This window comes from Rutidosis leptorrhynchoides, chromosome 4 (assembly GCF_046630445.1).
Source record: "Rutidosis leptorrhynchoides isolate AG116_Rl617_1_P2 chromosome 4, CSIRO_AGI_Rlap_v1, whole genome shotgun sequence".
Classification (NCBI taxonomy): domain Eukaryota; kingdom Viridiplantae; phylum Streptophyta; class Magnoliopsida; order Asterales; family Asteraceae; genus Rutidosis; species Rutidosis leptorrhynchoides.
In genome coordinates this window covers 599,215,508-599,235,774 of record NC_092336.1, presented here as the reverse complement: position 1 = coordinate 599,235,774, position 20,267 = coordinate 599,215,508, and the positions used below count along the sequence as shown (strand labels likewise).

General features: G+C 36.6%; 1 protein-coding gene across 1 annotated transcript; it reads right to left on the bottom strand.

Moving 5' to 3' along the window:
* Positions 1 to 332: 332 nt before the first annotated feature.
* LOC139904397 (uncharacterized) lies at positions 333 to 1,315 on the bottom strand. Its single transcript, XM_071886335.1, has 3 exons — positions 900 to 1,315; positions 673 to 819; positions 333 to 391 (listed from the first exon to the last, which is right to left on the bottom strand). The coding sequence occupies exons 1-2, from the start codon at positions 1,299 to 1,301 to the stop codon at positions 733 to 735; spliced, it is 489 nt and encodes a 162-aa protein (XP_071742436.1). The 5' UTR covers positions 1,302 to 1,315; the 3' UTR covers positions 333 to 391; positions 673 to 732.
* Positions 1,316 to 20,267: the final 18,952 nt, after the last annotated feature.

The window sequence follows — 20,267 nt, the reverse complement described above, 5'->3', positions numbered from 1 at the left end:
TCAATTCAATTCAATGTACCTGATGTTGTTGTTGTTGTTGCGATAAAAGTTCTTCGTGTTGCATAACAAGTTTTTTGCAATCAGTTAACTCTTTCTCTTATTTGTCCATCCGCTTTGTCAGCAACTCTAACATACGATGTAAATTGTGTACATCGTGAAGGCCCTCTGTATGAACATCTTCTGTTGCATGCTTGTGGTGTGTCTGCTCAGACCCATCAACAATTGGATCATCTGTATCAACTTCATCATCCTGGACCTCAACCTCGATCTCATCTTCTGGTACATTTCCTCCTCTAAAGTACACGTCACTCTGAATCCACCATTGACAACTTTGCTCTGTTTCAGTTGGCTGCAGACCATGTAAAGGTCTCTTTTTCTTGGGACACTCATCCTACAATTAATTATTTAATTATCAAATAAGAATATTAGCAGAAACCAATACGCAAAGACGCAAATAAAAGCTTGCGTCCGTTTACGCAAGGTCGCAAACAACTCTTGCGTCAAAGAACAAAACCATACGCAAGGACGCAAGGGAAACCTTGCGTCTACCTAAAAACACACGCAATGACTCAATGAATACCTTGCGCCCATACCAGAAACTGTTTGTAAACAGATAACAGGTAAACTATGCAACAATTTAGGATAGACTAACATTTTTAAAATGTAACTAACCTGAATATGTAGGAGTTTAAGGTATTCAGACATTCCAAATGACTCGGCAGATGAACGCTTTCAAAAAAGAGCCCTCGGTACTCCATTCTTGTCAGTCTTTTTTGCAAACGGTTTAATGGTACGACGGTAAGACTCGAGAATCCAAATCTACAAATAAAAAAACAATTAATTTAATTTATTTTACATCTTAAATATTAACATTAAATAACAAATATTCAACCATTTACCTTGAAAGCCAACATAAATCCCGCCAAAGTGTACGCCTTTCCACTCTCTAATTGGCTTTCACGAATAACAAACCCTTCACTAACCGCTTCGTAAGTTGGCTCCCAAATACGAGACCCCCATGGGTACTGATTAACAGGCGATAACTCTTCGACTAGCCATAAAAACTTCTTATTCACAACATGGATCCCTTGTTTACCCATAAAACCTCTCTCTACAATCAAGATAATTGCTAATCGCACCACATCATCGTCACTAATACGCCTGTGATCAGATTTTAAAAGCATCTTTTCAACATCACTAAGCAAAACATTTTGAGAATCTTTAAAACCCTTAAATAAACGTCGTCTAATAGGTGCGGTCTGGACGTCATAATTCTTCGGGATGTAATGTGCCATGTCCATCCGGCTACTAAACAAAAAACCCGTCACAAGATAAAATTCACGGCGACCAAATCTAATCGAAAAATTGTTCTGAAAATGAAACCATATATCCTCATGCTCATCGGGGTACTTAACATTATCTAGTCTTTCCGGCCGCACACTCTTTCGTTGGAGCATGCAATGTACAAGCCCGGGATCATTACCAAAGTATTCTAGATCTAACCATGGACCAAAACACGTTTCTTTAAACTTTTTAATTTGATTCTCAGTCATGACCTTCTTCACATCCCCTATAACGCTCAACTTATTCTTCATCGTTAACTTTCCTTCCACAAATCCCTGCATAAGTAACAATATAAAATAATCAGCAGAAAGTATCAGGACGCAAGAACGCAAGATAAAACTTGCGTCCGTTTAATTGACCAACGCAAGGACGCAAAGACAAGTTTCTGGGAACACGCAAGGACGCAAATATAACCTTGCGTCCACTCACGTTGCGTACGCAAGCACGCAAACTATGCCTTGCGTCTAGTCAATTTCCAAAATTTTACGAGCACTTAATGTATGTTTCACTCGAACATATAACCCAAAATACAGTTCCATGTCATAAAACAACGGTTGTACTTCATTAAACACAAATACACCTCGAAGAGACATTTCATCGAGCAGTTAGTGTGCACATTTATAAAATTCACATCGAACCAAAAATAAACCGATAAAACACACATAAATAACAAAGTAATCACTAACCTGGGTGCTCGCCATCGTTGCAAGGTTGATTCCTTGATTATTTGCTTGATTACTTCGTGAAAACCCGATTTCTTTAGCGTGAAAACCCTAACACTTCGTGAAAACCCTTGTAGGCTAGTATAAGAGGTCACGGTGGTGGCAAGAGGGGTTAGGTGGTGGTGGAGATGATGAAGGAGGAGAATCTGGTAGTAGTAATGGAAGAGGGTTTGCGTTTGTGCTTGCGTTGTTGTGAATCGCCTGTGTGACTTTATTTGCGTGTTTGCGAAGTCGGATGAAAGTGTGGAGTGACAGGTTGAAAAATGTCATTTAACCGTTTTTTTTTTAGAAAAATACGCAAATACGCAAGGTCGCAAGGTACCTTGCGCCTTGCGAGGGCATTTTGTCATTTTTTTTTTTTTGGGCTCTGGTGCAAGGGGACCCAAATATTTGGGCATTTTGGTGATAATCCCTGTGAAAAATTGATATATTTCATTCCTTGTTTTTTGTCAAAAAAAAAAATAATAAATAAAAAAAAAAAAAAATTAGGCCCAATACTCCCCACGAAATCAACAGGATCACGAATTGTGTCATTTTTCAAGTTTGACTTTTCAACACTTTCCACATCAATAACTTCAGGTCCTATATCATATCCTTCTTATTAGTACTAATAACCATCTCATCCAATATTGCAATATCATCAACCGAACCAACTATATTCTGATCTTTATGTTGCGCACCATGAACAAATTTGCGATGTTACTACCATCCAACTCGATAGAACCGAATTTAATACCCGAAGAGAAGTGATTATAAGAGTCCACATTACCCGTATTTTGGTTTCCCACAAATCAACATCTTGACGAAACCCGAAGCCTTCGGTCCTCACACCATTTGACACCACCAAGTGATTCGTCGACTCCAACAATTTTTGATCGCACCCATAAAAAATGAACCGATTTAACCCGTTAATGTCCGAGATTTCCGAGACCCAAACATTACATTTAGCAAACTTCGGACCTTTCAAATCAACATCGACAGAGTCATGAATATGTCTCGTACTCGAAGATTTTACCAAGGCAAATAAAGAACCCATGGAAGATAAAGTAGTGGATGATGTAGCAACGGTTATGACCAATAACCGTAGCATTTGTCCATTCATTGAAGGTGTGTTTCACATTTTAGTGTGTGTTTCAATAGTATTGGTACTATATATTTGTTTAGTGACACTTACTCTATTAGTATGCAACTAACTAAGCCTTTTAGAATTGACAGCATACTTCTTTTCAAACAGAAATCGTTTTATTAAATATAAAAACAAAGAACTTTGACAATTGCAAACAAAATAGCTAGAACCCAACATGAATTGAATATGACAAATTTTCAACCAATTATAATCTGTAATTCCAGAATTAGTCAATTCAAAGGTGTAAAAACAATTCAACATCAAAATGTTCTCATAGTTGATTGATACTCCGTATATGAATATGAAAGAGTATATATTAGTGCAACACTCCATGAAATTATATCAAGATATGATTTTTAGTAAGAAAAAAAATAATATTGCAAAGATATGTGTATAAAACTGATAACCATGTACAGTAGAAAGATTACCTACCATAAAGATGAAAATTGCCTGATCTAGAAACCCATAATCAATACAAATATATCCATATTCAATCTCTCAACCAAAATCTGTTGTTACCTCAAGATCTATAAATCCTGACTGATTCGTAGATCGTCTGCCTACAAACAGGGCATTTGGGAGACAAGTCTCGTTCAACGCGGTGAGCGCATCTTGTACAGCAGACTAGATGCCCACAAGGTATAAATGCAGAACGCCTTAGCCTCATTAAACAGATTACACACATCTCTGTTTGTTGTCTCCACTTTTTCCATATGTTCCAAATCTTGTTATAAATCTTAATAGCTTCTTCCTTAGCAATTTGTTGTTCAATATGTTGTCTAAACTCTTTCCATTCATTCCAATTCATGATAGCTTCTTCCTCATCATATTGTTGCTGAATTTGTTTTTGTTGAATTTGATTTTGTTGGCTCCACTCTTCCCATATGTTCCAATTCCTGATACATTAGTGTTAGAAAACAGGATTGAACTAATAATTTGAACCGGTTCCTGAATCGTGTAACAAACCCTATCAAACCTGGTGTTCACAAAATCTTTAAAGGGAGCAAGAAGATAACAAAATTTGAATATTAGAGATTGCGTTGTTTTTCTAGAGGGAAAAAAAAGTTGATTTTGGTTGAAAAACAAGAGGGTGCAACCTATATTTTTGACAGCAAAAGTCGTTCGCCATGGTCCGTACGTATAGTCCACACTCTTCATACCCGCGAATAAAATAACACAGACTTTCAAATAAATCATCATAATTAACTTAATAATTGAGACTAAAATCACTAACAAGTAGTAGTACCTTACTACATGATAGCCGAGAATGCCGGCTAATGTACCAATAACAAAAACCACAATCGACAATAGAAACATAAGGTGATGTTAAATGGTGCTATGATATTCTGCACACTAACAGAAGAAAATTCAAGTACATTAATAGTTAGTAACTTGTAATACTGCTGAATCATATGGTCACCCCGGTGCACACGAAAGAGATGGTTTAATTACATATCTATAAATATGCGATTTTAGATAGGATTTACCTTTAATGGTGAGGTTAATGTCTTGACTCCTGTTGCGGCTTCTTCGGTTTATGCGAACCACATTATGGCGTATCATACTGGCATGAATAGTTCCGGTTTTAAAGAAGTTGGAAGAGTTGGGGTTTCTTCGACAGGGAGTCAAGTGCTGACTTCGATGTGGGTTCGAATTCCGGCCCAATTGAGGCCTGTTGAGCCCAGGATGGGGCCTTCGGTTGTTAGGCCTGAGCGTGGATTGTGTAGTGGTTTTTTGTAGATAGTGTCGTTTGTTCCTTGTGTGGCTTTGGTGCTTTTGAGTTGACTTTTTCGAGGCTTCATCAAAATCAACCTAATTCTCATAAGTGTTAAATTGTTAAAATATCACGAATGAAGAAACATATTCACGCTAGCAAAATCAACCTAATTCTTGTAACTTTCCAAAAGTTTAAATGTTAAAATATCAGTCCCTTTTTTAAATAGGGAGCTGTGGACCGAGTTAACGAGCTGAAGATAAGACATTTATTATTACCTTTTACGAGTATTTACTTCATTACTTGATGAATGAATTGATGAATCTAAATACATGTACAGTAGATATCATTATCATTATTATTATTATTGTTGTGGAGTATTTTTTTATTTAATTTTTTTATTGTGGAGTATATTGCTCGGTATATATTAATGTACTACCATTAAATATAATTATATTATTATTTGGATAAGCTAACACTCGATCAAAAAAGAAACACTGAGTTCGAACATGTTCGCTTTCGAATTCTTCGAATTAGTAAGTAGAGTTCTAACAACCCCTAGGTTCAAACATGGTCATGTTCGAACCATGTTCGAACCTGATGCACTGGAGCATAGTTTTTACGACGTGCAATAGGTTCCAACATGGGTATTTCTACAATCCTAACACTTTAAAAAAAGTTGTAATTTGTTCATTTTCCCAAAAGACACCAAATCACGCCCATGTTTTTTGAGATCAACCCCAATGCTTCATTATCTGAATCAACATGTCGTTGCCGTACAGAAACGGGCCAATTTTGTAACCCATTTGGCCCAGCTCCATCTTTATCCAAATTATCTCAAAATCCCTCATTGTAGGCCCAAAATCATAAAGATTACAAGAATCGTACGATCAGTCTGCATGCTAGGGATTTGTGTTATGATTAAGAGTGAATCTTTTAGAGCATTTACATCGCTCCATTATTGGCTTGCCTTAGGAACTCGTCATCGATAAAATCGATGGCAATCCCGTGCTCAATTGATGGTGTACCTATTTCCATATCGTTGGAAAGCGTAGGACGATGAGGTTATTAGGGAATATTTTTGGAATATTTCTTATATATATTACTACTCCGTACAATTTTAGTTTTATTTTGTATGATACATTTTTACATATATTTCACCATATTTCTTTTATATATTTTCACACATTCTCACCATATTTCTTTTTAAACTATTAAAACTTGAAAATGAATATTGACAATCCTGATGGGATGATGATAAATTCAACACTCTTATTTTGATAGATCCACTACACATATGTATTAATAGATTGTACTGTCCAACTCATTGATGCATATATGTGATTAATATATCAAAAAGTGTGGTGGATATAATATTACTCTCAGTATGTTGTGTAAATTATTTTATTTTTATTTTAGTTTAATATAATGTAATGTAATTTTTTTATTTTTTTAAAATTTTAATGAAAGTGATCAAGTATAAAATGGTCCAAGGGGTTCGGTTCATGCAAGATCAACAATAAAGGAGGATTTAAGGGTTCCTTGAGTTTAACTCTCCGGTCCGGAGTACTGTGAATAACCCTCATACGAGATGATGATCTCAGAAAGGGTGGTTAAACATGATCCACCATCATTCGTGTTAGCCGGAACTGATGGCTCGAGGGGGCGGTGTTAGGATTTATGTTATGGCAACGTTACCTGAAACCGCTAAGGGTGTTGAATAGCTATTCTAGTTGCGCGGTTTAGCTGGTGTGTTGTGAGAATAAATGTAATTGAGAGTGATTTTTGATGAAGTGGAGATGATTCCGAATTGTTGTTCTATGTTTTCAGCTCAAGTTACATCAATTTATAAATGTGAGCTTTTGTCCCTTAGTGCCACGTAAGGGGACAAAAGGATATGTTAGTGACACGTCGTTTTGTCTTTGTCTTTTTATTCCGAAAAGCTATAAAAGTACTGCCATTATTTCAGTGTTGTCCCATTTATACCTGCTGTCCTTTTCTGGCTGTTATGCAATGTCAGGATCGTACTGTCCTGCCACTAGTGTCATTTATGCTTTAGTGTCGTCATAGTACACTTCCAGCCTTGTTCATGCAATTTAGGTAGCGTCATGTTTAGACTGCGCGACCAACGTTGAGAGCATGTCATTAAGGGATAATCAGGTGGCACTCGAGCAAGCGCATTAACACGGTATTGCGCGATTATTATGGGGCGATGCGCGCCATTCTGATGTTGCGCAATGGATGTGCAGCTATGCGCATCATTAGATAGTTTTTTATTATGTATTTAATATAATGTTATTTACTTAGTTGTTTAATAAAAATAATACTTTTAAATTATACCGTGTCACACTCTGATAGGGAGGAATGAGTCATTGATGGTAATTTTTTAGATAGACGATTTTGAATCGAATACTCTCATTTTTCACCCACACATGGTAGGAGGAAACTCTTCATACACCTTCGCCGCATTGGATACCCAGTGTGCTTTGGATTAAACCTAGTGGCTTGGGGCATACATCTTTATCATCACAATAGAATCCTTGAGAAAACATCCCCTAGATTCGAACCTGCGCCAACTAGGACTCAAATCCAACTCAGAGCTTATACCACTAAGAAAATGTCTCGATTGTCATGATGGTATTGAATCTGTAATTTATTAAGGATGGAGAGAAAATGCTGAGGTGCGTTGAGGTGTTAGTCTGTCATAGTTGAGAGAGGTCCTATTCATTTGTGATGAGAGAAAATTATAATGTGATGCTAATATAACAGTATGTATTATTTAAATTGTTGGTTAATGATCCAATGATAATATTCAAATGTTAATCACTTTGTTTTGATGATGACACCAAGTCTTATATGTTTAAAAAGCGAATAGAACAACACAAGTTCACAAGCCTACATGATCTTTAGCAAACGACCAATACACATAATAAAGAGTCATTTGAAAAACTCTGGATGTGCACGGCTGGGTCCACAATCGACCGCATGTCAGACCTTGGATATCCTGTACCTTGGTTCTGAGAAACAAGGTGCACGGTCGACTCCATGGTCAACCGTGGGTCGACTGCAGTTCTCTCTGTCCGAATTTTTGACCAAATAAAGTTTGACCACTTCGGCATCTATAATTTATAAAACCTTATTTAACATGCTTACAATAGTTGCCCCCTTCATATCCAAAAGAGTTTTGATCACTAGTAATCTTGGTTAATCACATCTAATGATGTCTTAATGACACTTTTACTTGTGATTAATGTTTAAACACATAAGTGTTGCTAAATGTCCTTTTGCAAGTCATCCTTCTTAAAATCTAAAAATAAATGTAGACATAATTAGGATGGTCATTAAAGTCTCAACTAAAGAGATGTTCTCCACTTGATTAATCATTAAGCACTACTTCATGTTTAATAAGTGATTAATGTAACTTCCTAGATATCTTCATGTAAAACAAATGGGTCTTATTTGGAGGGTTGCAAGTAACCAATGAATGCATATACTTGCAAACCAATATTGACAAAAGCCTTAAAGACTTGTGATATGGGATTTGGAAGCTTATGGTTTGTCAAAGTATCAAAATTCTGCATGTGCCATAAAGGGAAATCAATGACATACTAGAAGTACAATGGGACTTTCCTCTTTCAAACTCATGTCAACTTCCAAGAAAACATCAAAGATAAAAGGAGTAATGCAGGTCTTTTCAGATATTTTTGGCTTCTAATTGCAGCCATCCAATAAGGGAAAATGTAACACCCTGATTTTTTATTTTTTTTTTAAACACAGCGGAAGTAAATATGTAATTACCAAAGTAACCATAGTTAATGTTTACATAACATTGTTTACAAACCAACTTTATACAACAACGGTGTTACGTGAAATCATAATTAAATTAGAAAACATCAGAGTGTTACAACTTGGTATCAGATCGTGGTTTAGCAGCAAGTACGTGCGCTTATTTATTCCTAAACCCTGAGTTAAGTCAAACATGTCCGTGGGATGGGAGCTAAGTGAATGTAGGATATTGTGCATGTTAGTGTTTAGGAAACTAACAGTTATCCACTAAGCTTTTGTGCGAGTGTTTTGTAGCACAGATGGCAGATAACAGGGATGCGAACGCTACAAACCAGATCCACCCCGGAACGTTCAGTGCTCCTGATGTGGAGGATGAGGTAGAGGTTTATGATGCTGATTATGTGCATGAGCTTGAAAGTAAGTTTAAGGAAGCTCAGGAAAAGATTGCTGAGCTTGAGTTAGCTAGATAGTCGGGTAATGAGGATACACCGCCAGGTTTTGCCACTGCACAGTCGCATACCGTGCCACAGATAAACCAGAACCAGTATCAATACCCATTCCAGAATCAATTCCCTCAGCATGTTATGCCACCACATAATTACTACCAGTATCAAAATCCCATGATGATGAACCAAGTTCAACCACCCATATATCACCAATCATTTTCACAACAACAATTCCAACAACAGTACCAGCCACCAAAGAGATGCACTTTTAAACAATTCAGAGATTGTGGGCTGTCTCCATTTTTGAGAAGTCCTGACCCAACTGTGACTCTCAATTAGTTACGGGAGGTTGAAAAGGCATTTGAGGCTTGTCAGTGTGAGCCAGAACTAAAGGTGAATTATGCAAGCAGGTTATTGAAAGATAGAGCAATGGTATGGTGGGATTCTGTGATAGCTAGTGTTCCACCAGAGCAAGTTAGAATGATCACCTGGGAACAGTTTTACGCGAAAGTATGTGAGCAATATTGCAATGTGTTTGACATGAACAGAATTAAGATGGAGTTCCTTGAAATGCGGATGACGCCACAGATGTCAATTGATGAAGTAATTGAGAAGTATATGGACAAGATGAGGTTTGTGCAACAGTGGGTGCCGGATGAACAATCTCGAATTCAGCATTTTGTGAACATGATCTTTCCAGAGTACAGGACCTTTGTGAGGTCAGCACCGACGTTGTCTCAAGATTTTGTGATGGCAAAGATGGTGGAAAGTGATGTAAGAGCAGCTAGAGGAATGAACTGGGGAAACATTGCACCGCAGGGTAGTCAGGCTACCAGTCAATCCGGTTTGAAGTCTAAGAAATCGTTTGGGTTTAGACAAAAGGGTAAGGGTAACCAAGGTAGTTCAGGTTCAGGTTCTGGAAAGAAAGAATGGTGTAAGGGATGCAAGTCTTCTCACAGTGGGTAGTGTTCAGAGGCGACGAGAAGGTGTTTAAGATGTGGTATGGTAGGTCATGAATCTCAGGGGTGTTCCTTCAGGGAGAATGTGTGCTGGAGTTGTCATCAGCCGAATCATCACTCAGCTAGTTGTCAGGCGTCAAAGGGCGCAAGTTCCAGGGCAGGTCAGGGGCGCGTTCGGCATCTGTCAGGGGTTCCACAGCCTCAAGTGGACAGAAGAGAAAGAACCCACCGACTGTGGAAGCCTGGGCCTTTCAGATGACAGTTGAGGCCGCAACTAATAATGATGACGTCATAACTGGTATGTTCTTGATCAACTCAATACCTGCTAGAGTATTGTTTGATTCGGGTGCAAATAGGATGTTTATGTCTATGGATTTCTGTACTAGGTTAGGGTTACCTGCTACTGTGCTGCCTGAGCCTGTTAGAGTAGAGGTAGCTGATGGTAAGACGGTTCTAGTCACAACGTATGTTTCTGGAGCTAGTATAGAAATTGATGGTAGACCGCTTGCTATGTCCTGTTTAGTGTTGCCTATCCCTAGTTTTGATGTAGTGTTAGGGATGAACTGGATGAGCCTACGTAAGGCCCACATTAAGTGTGACAAGAAGATTGTGACCTTCCGTTTGACCGATGGAACCCGTATTGTGGCCCGAGGGGAATGAAATGGGTTCAGTTTTCCATTGATTTCTATGATGAAGGCGAAGAAGTCACTTTCGAAGGGGTGTTAGTCTTTTATGGCTTATGTTATTGATGCTAAGATAGAGAAGAGATCTGTTACTGATATTCCTGTGGTTTCGGAATTTCCTGAGGTGTTTCCTGATGAATTACCGGGGTTGCCGCCGGTAAGAGAAGTAGAGTATAAGATTGAGTTGGTTTCTGGAACAACTCCAGTAGCTAAGGCTCCTTATAGGCTAGCACCTTCCGAAATCAGAGAGACGATGTCTCAGATACAAGAATTGTTAGACAGAGGGTTTATAAGATCGAGTTCTTCGCCGTGGGGTGCACCGGTGTTGTTTGTAAAAAATAAAGATGGTTCGTTAAGAATGTGTATAGATTATCGAGAATTGAATAAGAGAACGGTTAAGAATAAGTATCCGTTGCCTAGAATCGATGATCTGTTTGACCAGCTTCAGGGTGCGTCGTATTTTTCGAAAATGAATCTTAGATCCGGGTATCATCAGGTTCGGGTTGCAGAATCAGATATACCGAAGATAGCGTTCAGAACTAGATATGGGCATTACGAGTTCTTGGTTATGCCATTTGGGTTAACAAATGCTCTGGCAGTCTTCATGGATCTGATGAACAGGGTTTGTAAACCATATTTAGATCAGTTTGTTATTGTGTTTATCGATGATATATTGGTATATTCAAAGACATAGGCTGATCATGCGACACATCTTCGATTAGTGTTAGAGTTGTTAAAGAAAGAGAAGTTATACGCTAAGTTCTCGAAGTGTGAATTTTGGCTTCGAGAGGTGCAGTTTCTGGGTCATGTTATCTGCGAGGCAGGTATTAAAGTGGATCCGTCAAAAATAGAAGCGGTAATGAGTTGGAACTCGCCGAAGACGCCGACAGAAGTTAAGAGTTTCTTAGGTCTTGCGGGCTATTATCGCCGATTTATAAAATATTTTTCTAAAATAGCGGGTCCATTAACCAAATTGACCAGAAAAAATGTAAGTTTCTGATGGGGTGATCAACAGGAACAAGCCTTTCAGACTCTGAAACAGTTATTGTGTCAGGCTCCAGTGTTAGCATTACCAGAGGGTTCAGATGACTTCGTGGTTTATTGTGATGCGTCAATTATCGGGTTGGGTTGTGTTCTGATGCAGATAGATTAAGTTATCGCGTACGCTTCTCGTCAGCTAAAGACACACGAATGTAACTATCCGATTCATGATTTAGAAATGGCTGCAGTGGTGTTTGCTTTGAAGTTATGGAGACACTACTTATACGATACAAAGTGTGTAATATGTACAGATCATAAGAGTCTTCAGCATATTTTCATGCAGAAAGAACTGAATATGCGACAGAGACGGTGGATAGAGCTTATAAAAGACTATGATTGTGAAATAAAGTATCACCCGGGCAAAGAAAATGTTGTTGCTGATGCTTTAAGTCGTAAAAATACCGCGGAGACCATAAAATTTATGAGAACCGAAATAGTTTATGACCTAATTGAACAAATAAAAAAGGTGCAAGCCCAAGCTTTATTGGAGGAGAATTTAAAGACTGAATTGATGACCAAAATAAAGGATCAATTGATTGACGATTCTCGTGGACTTAAGACGTTTAAGAACCGAATTTGGGAGCCTATGCTTGGAGATTTAAGGAAATTGATCTTAAATGAAGCACATAAATCGAGGTTAACTGTCCATCCAAGTAGTACTAAGATGTATAACGACTTAAAACCGATGTATTGGTGGCCAACAATGAAGAAAGATGTTGCTCAATTGGTGGAAAAGTGTCATATTTGTGCACAGGTTAAGGCAGAACATCAGAAACCCTATGGTTCATTACAGCAGTTGAAAATTCGGGAGTGGAAATGGGATCATATTACGATGGATTTTGTAACCAAATTACCTAGATATCAGAGAGGTAATGATATGATATGGGTAATTGTTGATCGACTGACGAAAAGTGCACATTTCTTAGCAACAAAAGAGACAGCTTCGTTGAGTACTTTGGCAGAATTGTACTTGAAAGAAATAGTTAGTCGACATGGGGTTCCGTTGTCTATCGTATCTGACAGGGATTCTAGATTTATATCGAAATTCTGGAACAGTTTACAGAAAATTTTGGGAACGAGGGTAAATCTGAGTACCGCGTATCATCCACAGACCGACCGTCAAAGTGAGCGTACTATGCAGACACTAGAGGATATGCTTAGGTCCTGCGTATTAGAGTACGGTGGTCCGTGGGCTATACATCTACCTTTGATCGAGTTTGCCTACTATAACACTTACCATTCGAGTATTGGTATGCCGCCTTATGAGATGTTGTATGGTCGCAAATGTAGAACGCCGACTTGTTGGTTAGAAGCCGGAGAGAAACAATTTGCAGTCCAACATTAGTTCAGATAACAGCAGACAAGGTAGCGATAGCACGTGAAAAATTGAAAGCGGCACGTGATAGACAGAAAATGTATGCCGATCCACGTAGGCGTCCGGTAAACTTTGAATTGGGAGATCGTGTTTACTTGAAAGTTTCGCCGTGGAAAGGTGTTATCAGGTTTGGTAAGAGGGGAAAGTTAGCTCCGAGATACATTGGGCCATTCAAGATTATTCAGAGAGTTAATGATCAGACGGTTGTATTAGAGCTCCCGAAAGAGTTAGCAGGAATTCATAACACTTTCAATGTGTGTTACCTTAGGAAGTGTAAGGTTGATGATGAGACGCAACTGGCTCCGTTAAGTGATTTGAGGGTGGACTTAAATCAAAAGTTAGTTGAAGGACCGGTAAGAATTGTCGATAGAAAGGTGACTAAGCTGAGAAAGAAGGAGATCCATATGGTGCTTGTTGAGTGGAAGCATAGTTTAGGATCGAACCTTACGCGGGAGACCGAAGAGCTGATGAAGGCTCGTTATCCACATCTGTTTGAACTTGACCAGATTCCGAGGACGGAATCTCTTTAAGGGGGTGGATTTGTAACATCCTCAGATCGGGCCTAGAAGTAAGATGACTATTGTGCCCTTAGGCATATTTGTGCGATTATTTATGCCTTTATTTTATTTATATGTGTAATATTATTTTATTATTTAGTTAAGACCAGTTTGTGACAAGGGTCACGGAACAGGTTCTTTTATTTAATTTGGACTCCGTTAGGGCAGTCAAATCAAGTACAAAAGATATTAGATAATTGGTAAATACCAGTGTGTGATGGGGTATGAGATTTTAATCCCAATTAAGTGTATAGTGATGTCCTTTTCTTCTCATTTCTTCTTGAATATTCTAAATACTCCGTACACTCTCATCTCATTCCATCAAACCCTAGATTTCTAATTTGTGTTCTAGAGCTCAAATCATTCATATCATCTTGTTCCTTACGATTTACTGAGTCTTTTGAGGTAAGAATCATAGTGTATCAAGCTTTAATCTTTGTGAAATTAAGGTTTTTGTGTCAAGTATGTTAAAAGTGAAAATTGGGTCAAAATGGTTGATTTTGATGTTGTTAGTGTCAAAATCTTGTGGGTTTGTGTTTATTGATGTTTAGTGTAGTCGATTTGGTTAGTTTTGAGGTAAGAAACGAGCTCTAGAGCAAGAAATGGCGAATTTTGGGTTAAACCCGTAGCTGTGTTCATCTTCTTCATCAGATAAACACACTCGGTCGAGTGTCTCTTGACACTCGACCGACCGTGTAGACGATCGACCGGTTGAGTGACACACTCGACCCAGTGTGTCTGAGTTCTGACCAGATGCTTTATTTTACTCAGTCAACCGAGTGAGAGGACACACGACCGTGTGTGTGGACACAGTCGACCGACTGTGTGAGTCAGTCGGTCGAGTGTCTTTGTGGGCAGAATATTTTACTAAGTGTTGTTTCCTAGCCGTTATGCTGTCCGCGTGACTTATGATGATCAGGATGTAAATTCTGAAAATGCATAAGTGTTAGGTGGACTTTTAGCGGCGCTTTTTGTGACTGATTTACTGTACTGTGCTGTTTTGTGTTAACAGACAGAAACTAACTTGATTTGTCTTATGTTCAGGTGATAAGGATAAGGAAGCCGCTCAGTGATAGATTATCTGAGCTAGTTGCTGGTATTCAGTGAGTGGGTTTATCTCCGGATAGAGTATTAAATAGCTGACACGCTACTTGTTCAGACTCTTTATATTATTTTTATGTTCAGTATGATTACCATGCGTAGTTAGATATTGCTATGCTAGTTAGGACGATCGCATGACTGTTTATCTGTGATCTTATGTGCGCACTGTTAGTTGGACACTAATCGAGGCGGCAAGGTTGGGAACCCACCGAGGCGGCAAGGTAGGGTTGATGTGATGTCGACCATAGTAGCCTGGTCGGGTCATGATGTTACTGATTGTTTAGTATAGCATAGAAGGACGCATGTGTTGCGTCTGGACGGTTATGCAGTGAAATCAGTAAAGCGGACTATCGGTAGACTGTAGCTTGATCAACTAAGTCGTGTGCTCGTACAAGCCGCCGATCCTCATATTGTCAGTTGTTGTCGTATGCTAGTTCAGGACGTTAGCATAGTTGTGACCCCTTGCATGTTCAGTTGCTTATGCTTGGTCTGTTAGATAGTATCCATTCACTTAGCAGTTGTGCTAATTCTCCCACATTTTCACCCCTTGCAGGTTTAGGTACTGCTGGTTAGGACGAGTGTTGCAGACGGGTTGAAGACATGTTTGACTATGCGTTGACTCTGATGTTTTCTAATTTAATATGATTTCACGTAACACCGTTGTTGTATAAAGTTGGTTTGTAAACAATGTTATGTAAACATTAACTAAGGTTACTTTGGTAATTACATATTTACTTCCGCTGTGTTAAAAAAAAAAAATCAGGGTGTTACAGAAAATGACAAAATTAAAGGTCTCAAACGGCTACAAATTCAGAGGTCAGAGACCTACACGGACGACCTACGGTCGACCGTGAAGTGAGTCGCACGATGTCTGGTTTGAAATTCTCTTGCTTATAAAAGCCAAGCCTTGGAGCATTTGAAGACTCACCTTTTGCACTTACATTTTCATATTTTTTACTAATATCATTAAAATGTTATTGTAATATATTTAGAGTGATTCTGGCAAGAGTGGTTGTAAACTTAGTTGTGAGTTTACTTGTAAACTATCTTCTTAAAGGGATCTAGAAAATAGTTAAGGTTTCACTAAGTTGGAGCATTAGGATCTTGTGGTAAGAGCGTTTGGTGATTGTGAATTCTTCAAACATATGTAAGAGTTCATAAGTTGCGGCTTATCGAGGAGTTAGTGTTGTATCCGGACACTCCACCGAGTTTGGAGTATAGTAGTGAAACAAACTCTCAATTCGTTAGAATTGAGGAGTGGATTAAGGAAGATTAGTTAACATCTTCCCGAACCATTATAAATCTTTGTGTTTGTTCTCTTATCCCTTATCTTTTATTTACTTTACTTGTGAACAAACAAATCAAATCACGCTATAGTTATCTCAAGTTCTAAATCAAAAAACTTTGTAAAAATCGTATTAAATAACTATTCACCCCCTCTAGTTACTTAAATAAATGATGTTACTCATTTGTGATGATCGAGGGTGATCTATTTTTTAAGGAAAATTATTTGAAAATACATTGAACTTTCACTAAATTCCTATTGTATGCATCCAACTTTCAAAACTCCTGTTGTATGTATTCAACTTTTAAATATGTACTATTGTATGCAAGACATGACTTATACATCAGGTAATAAGTTACTAAAGTTAATTTTTTAACACATTCGGTCCCTCAATAAAACGACCGTTAATTATCTCCGCTACAATTAAACAATTTCACCTCATCTTCAAACTCAAGCTCACTGAATGAATCATCATCAAACTCACTAATTCCTTAAATGATAGCAAGTCGTGAAAAATCTATTGTTCAGCAAGACGTAAAAGTGGATCGAACCTTATAAATCATATGTCCTTAATCAATCAATATATCATTAGTTTGATTTGATTCTTTAAAAAACTAAATTTTAAGTCTTTATAGACTGTTGGTGCTAAGTATTTCATCTACATAGCTTTGATGTTGAACCACACGTTGCAACTCATGAACAATTTTTTCTTTACGACCCCTCTATCTTCATTAGATAATGATTAGATATTAAACAAATCGAGCAAGATCTGAAAACAAAATCGAGCAACTTGATGGTTTTGTTGAGAAATGTTGTGTATATTATTTGTGTATCCCTCACATACAATGATCATGCCTTCAAATAGGCTAAACCCTAAGATACATAGTGAGCTAAGCCCAAGCAATAGAAAGTACTAGAACAATATCATATGGACTAGATAATACAAGTCTAACATCCTTCTAACACTACCCCGCAGTTCGAGCTGCAAAATCGCGAAAGCTCGATCTGAAAGAAAATACTAAACATGAAATAAATAAATAAAAATTTAGAGTAGCATATTTTTTTTTATTTGTCGCATTAAATCGAATGATATTCGCTTGTAGAGTAGCGCACATATTTTTCTGACGGCTTCTTCTTTTTCGTAGCGTTTTTTTTTTCTTTTACGCTGTGGCTTGTTGTGCCTAAGGATCAAGTACCACTTAGATATGCAACTTTTGTCGATGATAACAATGCTCTTCAATGCTTCAAAATAATGTTTTTTTAAATATATTCTTTTTTTTTCGGGGTTTGGAACCTAGTCAAGCTAGGCGGTTCAGCCAATTATTAAAGAAAAAAAATACAGAGTAAAGAGTAAACGATATAATAAATATATTTTGTGAATCGTAAGTACCATTAAAGAAGGATAGCTAGTTGACATGTGTGAGTTGGTAAATAATCAAAGGAAAAGATCTTGCCGCTGAAAGAAAATAATGGTAAATAAGGGATTTTTTTATTTTCGTTCATACGTTGCAAAAAGAAACCATGAGCTATTTTTTCATGTCTTATATCGTGGAAGGGAAAAAAAAATAAAAAAATCAGGAAAGAAAAGGGTATTTATTTGATCATCACTTTCAAGGAAGGAAAAAAAAAATCAATGGAGAAGCATCACGGGACGGTGGTAATAAAAAATTAAACAAAAAATAAAATAAAAATAGGTTGTTACACCAAACCAAGATAGGAAGAAACGAAGAGTAGATAAGAAAGAAAAAAAAAAGGTGAAACTAAAAGAAAAAGAAAAAAAGAATACAGTAGATTTGAAGATGATAAAACGATTTGCCTTGGTGATTGTAAAAGGAGGTGGTTCCACCAAGATCGTATGGCACGAATATCATGTTAAAAAATATTGTGTATATTATTTGTGTATCCCTCACGTACAATAATCATGTCGTTAAATAGGCTAAACCCTAAGATACATAGTAGTGGGCTAAGCCCAAGCAATAGAAAGTACCATAGCAATATCACAAGGGTTAGATAATACAAGTCTAACATCCCTCTAATAGGTTTTTGAGGAATCCAGCAGCATGGCGTCGATAGTGGTGGTTCACGGCGGCGATGTTCAAAAGTAGGGGCGGTAATATTAAGGGGCAGAGGGGGCAGCCGCCCCCAGTGGATTTGCAATTTTTAGTATAAAAATTTTGGATTTTTCGATTTCGCCCCCGGTAGAATTTTTATTTTGCCCATAAGTCTCCATAATTTGCCCCAATCTAATGACCCGTCCTAATCCATCTGGACGAATACATTACATTTGGTTACATCGCGAGGTACTTGACCTCTATATGATACATTTTACAAACATTAAATTTGTTTTTGAAAGACAAACTTTCATTACATCGAAAGTTGACAGCATGCATACCATTTCATAATATATCCAATTATAATTGACTTAATGATAATCTTGACGAACTCAACGATTCGAATGCAACGTCTTTTGAAATATGTCATTAATGACTCCAAGTAGTATCTCTAAAATGAGCAAATGCACAGCGGAAGATTTCTTTCATATATGAGAATAAACATGTTTTAAAGTGTCAACCAAAGGGTTGGTGAGTTCATTAGTTTATCGTAATCAATCATTTCCATAATTTTAATAGACCACAAGATTTCCTTTATTCAATAATCATACACTCGCAAGTGTTTAAAAATCATTCATATGGATTGAACACCTGGTAACCGACATTAACATCATGCATATAGAATATCCCCAAAACAGAAATCCATCTGTATAATATAAACTCGAAGTACTAAAGCATACCATTTTCCAGTATGGGGGAGTTAGTGCCCGTAGATCTACCTTTAGGATTCGCGTCAATTAGGGTGTCTGTTCCCTAATTCTTAGGCTACCAAGCTAAAAGGGGTGATATTCGATTCGAAAATCCAACCATAGAATGTAGTTTCGATTACTTATGTCTATTTCGTAAAACATTTATAAAAGCAGCGCATGTATTCTCAGTCCAAAATATATATATTGCAAAAGCATTTAAAAAGGGAGCAAATGAAACTCACCATACTGTATTTTGTAGTAAAAATACATATGACGTCATTGAACAAGTGTAGGGTTGCTCTCGGATTCACGAACCTATATTATTCATATATTTATTAAAACATATACTTGTAATCGAACAAGTTTAGATATTATTATTAATTGTTATTTCAGTAATTTGTATGTTTCATTGGTAACTATTTTAACTATATTTATTTTATATACCTTAGATAAATAATTAGTATTTATTATGAAAATATTAATGTTGTTATGCGATATGTTTTAAATATATTCTTATATAGCTATTTATTTGTTAAAATAATATCAATAATAATAAATAAGAATTTGTATCTTTTTATAATAATAATAATAATAATAATTATAATAATAATAATACTAAAAGTAATTAGATTTAGTAATGATACTGCTATTAATAGTTTTGATAATAATACTAATAATAAAAGTAATGTTAGTAATAATAATAATTTCAATGAAAAGATAATAATGATAAGATAAAAATGTTAGTTTTCATAAAAATAATATTTTAAATAATAATGGTACTTTTAATAAAAATGATGATTCTAATAGAAATTTTAATAGTCATATTAATAATACTATATATTTTAATAATAATAACAATAATAATGATAATAATATTAATTATACTAATAATCTTATTTCTAATATCGGTAATAATAATAATTACTTAATAACAATCAATAATAAATAATAATAATAATAATAATAATAACAATAAAAATAATAATAATGTAATAATAATAATAATAATAATAATAATAATAATAATAATAATAATAATAATAATAATAATAATAATAATAATAATAAGAGTATTAGTAATAACTACCTCAAAGGAGTAACTCTTAGAAAAAAAATGCCCAAGTCCGGGTTTGAACCCGCGACATCCCGCTAACCAGATAATATCCTTAACCATTGAGCTACTAGTTCGATCATGGTTTAAACCCCATATTTATTTTATTTAATCCATCTTTCTAGCCTTAACTATATCTCTAACCAAAAACAAAAATGTCGCCCCAAGTCTCGAACCCTTGACCTCTCGTTTCACAAACACACACCCTAACCACTTC